The sequence below is a fragment of the Carassius auratus genome, chromosome 48 (assembly GCF_003368295.1).
Source record: "Carassius auratus strain Wakin chromosome 48, ASM336829v1, whole genome shotgun sequence".
NCBI classification, from domain to species: Eukaryota; Metazoa; Chordata; class Actinopteri; order Cypriniformes; family Cyprinidae; genus Carassius; species Carassius auratus.
The window spans coordinates 7283072-7289071 of record NC_039290.1 but is presented as its reverse complement, the minus strand read 5'-3'; the positions used below and the strand labels follow the sequence as shown (position 1 = coordinate 7289071).

Sequence of the window (6000 nt, the reverse complement as noted above, 5' to 3'; positions counted from 1 at the left end):
TAAAATCATCTGTCAAATGCATTAAAGTAAATCTGATGTAATATTAATGATGCTCATCCGGTTCTAAAATGCAGTGCTTTTTCGATCAATATAAACAACATAATTGCCTTTCCTTTATTTATACTAGCTTGTCCAGTGATAAAATATGGGTGGCTAATGTTTAAAGTTTCATTGAGACTCATATTTGCTTTATATTTGCTCTTAGGGAATATTATTAGACCTCTAAAATGTATTTGTGACTGATTCAGCAGTTTTGACCATGGAGGAAAAATCTAGCAGCTCAATTTTGTTACATTTAACCTGTGGTTTGTGCTAAAGATGGCAATGAGCATTGCAGGTTATCCAAAGTCAGCTGATCAGAATTCATGTCCTCAGTTAATGTGTTGCTGGTGGTCAGCAAGATGCTAATATTCCCAGCTGTTGTCCAGGCATTATATGTGAACTGGTGCTGCTTTCCAGAGCTGGATATGAACTAAACATTTTAAACAAGACAGGAAAGAAAGAAGCTGTCAGCAAAGTTCAAACATATGTTGAAAGATGTCTTCTATGCTGCAGTAAGATTTCCGGAAAGAGAAGAATGGAGAATTCATAATCTAAACATTCTTGTAGGATGAAAAAATGACTTACTGCATGTTTACACGTTCAAAGCATAACTTGAAACCATTCTTCAATGCAGTTCAAGGTTCATTCTTACAGTCTGCATCTATTTTCACACCATTACTTACATTGTCAGACCAGTTTGCACATTTACAGACTCCAAATACATAAATAACATATAAATTTACGAAAATAAAATCATTATATAACATGTAAAATAGCACATGACCTTTTACAAATGACTACCCTTTTCTTTCATGCAAAAACAAGATTGACAAGTGGGTGTGTTGAATCTGAATAGACTAAGGGATCATCTCAAAAGATTGTGTCTGCTCACACAAACGCTTTCCTTATGTTTGTATATTATACATTGATTCTGTTACTTTCATTTATTTTCTCTCACAGACACACATGCACATATACAATCATAGGCTATGTTCAGAATAGCATAATTTTTTTATGATGTGTTATTAACAAAAAGCAGTGATGATCTTTAACATCTAGATTGAGTTCTTATTAAACTTTGATTAGATTAAAAAGTATTCAGATGAACAGAATTTGATTAAAAATTCTAAATATATGTAATGCAAATGGCAACAACAAAAAAGTGATAAAAGATGATGTGTACCCAATTTATTAATACATTTTGAAATGTTACATTATTTATATGGGATAACTCAAAAAGTTATTGAACTAAAAATTCATAAATAACTTCAGTTAGCTATTGAGCTAAAAATTCATAACCAGTATCAGAGGTTGCATGATTTAACACTGTAGTTTGAGTTTGGTATGTTAAAAGTGCATATGAGAAAACGTAAACACATTTATTATTTTATTTATTTATATGTTTATTTGTTGCAAAATTACCAAGCATGATAAAGACAACACCCATGGTCTGGAATCTAACGGTCGCTTCACGCTTTTACGCGTTTTAGTCAGAGTAGAGAAACTGTTGACAGTCCCTTACTGTAGCATTAGGAGCGAGTCTTTGAGCTCCGTGCATTGATTCACTCTCTGCCTGTGGAGGGAAGAGGTTATAGTGCGCGGGATCTCCTACTTTTACGCTCTTGTTTACTGAAGGCGATGAAATTTCAGTTTTAATCGTTGGAAATAAATCGTCCAGGATGACGGTGGATTTTGAAGACTGCATTAAAGATTCACCCCGCTTTCGGTAAGCTGAAATATCTGTTTTTCACTTAAACGTTTGCGATGAGAGGTTTACATTGAGTTAGTTGTGTGACATTAAGCGCTGTGAATAATATCATGTTGAGAATGAAATATAGTTTTCTTATATTTCCAGCAACAAGTCTTTCAGTTATTTACCATTCTGTTGTTCACTCTATTTAATTTTCGGGAATGATTCAGTTGATCAGTGAGTCAGTGCGTTACCATGGATGAATTCATTATGTGCCAGTCCTAGTGAAGCTGAATAATCTATGTAATTTAAATAGAATTGCTTTATTATTATTTTTATTTACCAGTGAAAACCTGTTTGTAAGGCTCACTTAGTCTTCATACAGTGCTTAAAAATCTGGTTTGAGAAGTGAAGGTAGCAGGTTTGAGTCTCAGGAGTGATTCTTCATTGTTCACTATTGTTGTCTTAATCAAAATGATGACATAATCTACTATTCTGTTGCTAAAAAGAGTTGAGTTGATGTTTTCCCCCTGTAAACACAAAATAAGATAGTGAGCGGACTGTCTTGAGTGCTCTTTTCCATGCATTGAATGTTGACTGACCGCAGTGTTCAAGCTGCAAAATGGAAAAAGCACCAACATATGTTGTACACTGTTAAGTATGCTAAAGTGTTTGTTAAATTAAAATAAGTTTTTATTCACTTGATTCACTGCTGTTGTGCTCAAATCTTGTTTACATAATACTTGATCAATGTGAGGGTGAGTGGAATAATATGACACATTTTTAATTTTTAAAGTGGGACCTTAAGTAACTTAGGATAAAGCCTCTAGTAAATGAGTATTTAGTCTGCAATTCATTGCTTGGGTCATTGATTTTACCCTAATTACCTGTGAAAATCGGAGGTTGGTACTTTGGTGGTGCTGAACATTTACTGGCTTAATGACTGACTTAATGGTCAGGATTTACAGAAGTACAAAACCAAATCTGTTTATGGAAAGACCTTCTATTGATGTGATGTTGATTGTAGTTTCCACCATGTGTGAGAGGGATGTTTGGCCAGCCGTCCAGTGCCCAGCAGTCATTGATTTTCCATGATTCACTCAGCGTGGCTCATATGCACTTATGTCCTGATGTTCCTCCCAGAATATTTTTTTGGCTGCGATTACATGGGCACTTAAGGTTGAATCATGCATAGCATTTCTTCATACTGTAGTTGTTTCCTTGTGTTTCACTGAGTTGATGCTCATGGCAATGCCTCTTTGTACTGGCTTTAAAAATGAAGTGAAATTTCTATGCGCCAGTAGCGTCTATGGATCTTTAGCTCATCAAAGCTGCATTTATTTAATCAAAATTACAGTAAAAATAGGAATATTGTGAAAATATATTTTAAATATGATGCAAAGCAGAATTTTCAACATCATTACACACACACACACACACACACACACACACACACAATAATATATACAAATAATAAGTATAAAACAAATATAAATAATACAAATAATTTTTAATAATTGTATTTTCTGGCAGTCCTGAAAATGGTAGTTATATTTAAATAATACATGTTAATTGCAGTTAGTTCTCAGATCATGTTATCTTTGAAGCAGAGCAGCTTTGTGAAGTATGAATGTAGAAGAGAAAATTCCTTCCCATCCGATGGCTCTCTTGGCAATATATTCCGAGAGGAAAGAGATACGCTTGCCCAACATCATAGTGAAACATGGGATCTAAAAAATTCTGAATGTCCCACGCACTGACTCTAACTGTGACTGTGGTAAGCACCGAGATCCAGAGGTTAGACTAATAAACCAGCATTCCTTTACACCCACTCCCCACGTGAGCGTGTGTTTGAGTAAATGCGTCGGAGTGAGAGTGTGTATTTGAGCGGGCGGCATACATAATCCCTGCTCCAAATCAGAGACTTCCAGACAAGCAGCACCTTAATGGATGCCATCTGGCTGTGTGAGTCAGGTCTCCTGAATCTGTTCAGGGATTTCCAGAAACCTTCTGTTTATGAAGAAACTAGATTATTCAATCTTCTCAAGAAGCCACAATATTTGAGGTGGCATTCATTTCTGTAGTACATGCGTATGTTAGTTCTTTGGGTGAGGGGTCTTTCTCTGTGCAAAGGAGCAATTCGATCACAACCAGTTTGTAAATTAAGTGATTTTATTTTTTTCTCAAGGCAGTTGGCTGTTTTACAATTAGAATTATAGTATAATTTATTTTATAAAGAAAAAAAAAAAATATATATATATATGTATATATATATATATATATATATATATATATATATATATATATATATATATATATATATATATATATATATATAAATATATATTAGTATTTGTTTTTATTACAATTTATGTTTCATTTAACTTTCATCATTAGGTATCTAAACATTTTTAAACCCAACAATAAAGAAAACACTCGTCTTCAGAACACAATTTAAGATATTTTGGATGAAAACCTTGAGGCTTGTGACTGTCCCATAGACTGCCAAGTACGTTACATTGTCAAGATCCAGAAAAGTATGAAAAGCATCATCAGAATAGTCCATCTTCCATCAGTGATTCAACCGTAATGTTATGAAGTGACGACAATACTTCAGCCGTGCCACAAGGATGCGCATGAATTTAAGCTTTGATTTGAAAGAAAACAGCGCATCCTTGTGGCGTGGCTGTCACAGAAGAGCGTAGGCAGGTTTAATGATATGGAGAGACACAGAGGAGACTGTTGACAAAGGAATTGTTAAATAAAGTCGTTATTTGTGTTTTATTTGCGTACAAAATGTATTCTCATCGCTTCGTAATGTTAAGGTTGAATCACTGATGGCAAATGGACTATTCTGATGATACTTTTCATACTTTTCTGGACCTTGACAGTGTAAATTACGTGGCAGTCTATGGGACAATCACAAGCCTCCCAGTTTTCATCCAAAATATCTTAAATTGTGTTCCGAAGACAAGCAAAGCTTTTACAGGTTTCGGAACGATATGGGGGTAAGTGATTAATGACAATTTCATTTTGGGGTGGAGTATGCCTTTAATAGCCTTTGTATGGAGGTAAAAGCTAATCTGTAAGATCCCAGGATGTTTCTGTTATTTTCCTCCTTTAAAACATTTAATACCATCTATTTCCTTTAACCTACTTGTTGCTGCATGCAGCGCATTACCTCTGCATGGCTAGTTCCACACACTGACTCTTCACATGGATCCACACACCCTTTACAATTATCCTTCCCTGTCATCTGGTGCATTTCTATTCCTGACAGTTTCTGGCAACCATCAAAGAGCTTGTGCTTTGAACGCAGAGCCATCCAGTCACTCTGTGAACGGTAGTTTGAAAGCTCAAGACAGCAAAAGTGCTAATATGTTTTGCATTAAAAAAAAAAAGTCTAGAATGTGTTATTTTCTTTGTACTCAATAAAAATGTAGTTGATAATGGAGGTTATCTTGATCATTTCTGTGAAGTTATACTGCTAATAAATATAGAGCGTTGAGCAGATTGTAACCACCTGACTAAATATTATTCATCATTCCTGACTCAAGTCTGCTGTGTCACCTTCCTTTCCAACCCCCGCTGAGAGCGAACTGATGCATCCCAGCGCCTGGACTGAAGTAACTAATTTCATTACACTCCAGAACTTTCATTTCCAATCTCCGGTTTCATTTAAGGCCTTTTACCGTCTGGGGAAACACACAGCACTGTTGGGGTGCAAAGCCTAATGGTTCAGTCAATAGCGAACATTACGTAATGAATTGCTACAGAACGGAAAGTTTTTCTTTTAGAGAAGATCCCTCCTGTGATGTTTTTCAAGTTATTTTTACTATTTCGTTTAGTATACTGCTGGCTTTAGCTTACTTATAATAGTTATGAGAGGTCACTGCGGATATATTTGTCCATGACCACTGAAACCGTCTCTAGACTGCATTTACAGTAGCTAGAAAGAGACCTATCATCATAAAAGAGCATTTATTATCATTCTTATAAAAGATGTTGGCATAAAACAATCATGGACAGTGACACAGTGCAGATTATATTTATTTGTGAGTGTTAAATTTTGATCCAAGTCATTTTAATATCAAGGATGCATAATATATCAGCACCATATCATTTTATAAAAAATTATTGCATATATTTTGGCCTACTGTGCTTGCTCATTCTTCCTATATTTACAACTGTTTTTTTATTATTTTACTTACTTGTAATTTACCTGTAGCTCTTGACTTTTTAATATTTTATGCCTTTGTTTCATGTTT

The 6000-nt window shown here is 34.8% G+C and overlaps 1 protein-coding gene across 2 annotated transcripts in view; it reads left to right on the top strand.

Moving 5' to 3' along the window:
- Positions 1 to 1596: 1596 nt before the first annotated feature.
- LOC113065689 (arf-GAP with coiled-coil, ANK repeat and PH domain-containing protein 3-like) overlaps positions 1597 to 6000 on the top strand; it is a 53132-nt gene continuing 48728 nt past the window's right edge. Inside the window, exon 1 of one of the 2 annotated variants that reach the window (XM_026237154.1) lies at positions 1597 to 1768. In XM_026237154.1, coding sequence (XP_026092939.1) covers positions 1722 to 1768 — 47 coding nt within the window. In that variant the 5' untranslated portion in view covers positions 1597 to 1721. The remainder of the gene's footprint in view (positions 1769 to 6000) is intronic. The other variant, XM_026237155.1, reaches the window with a different exon arrangement.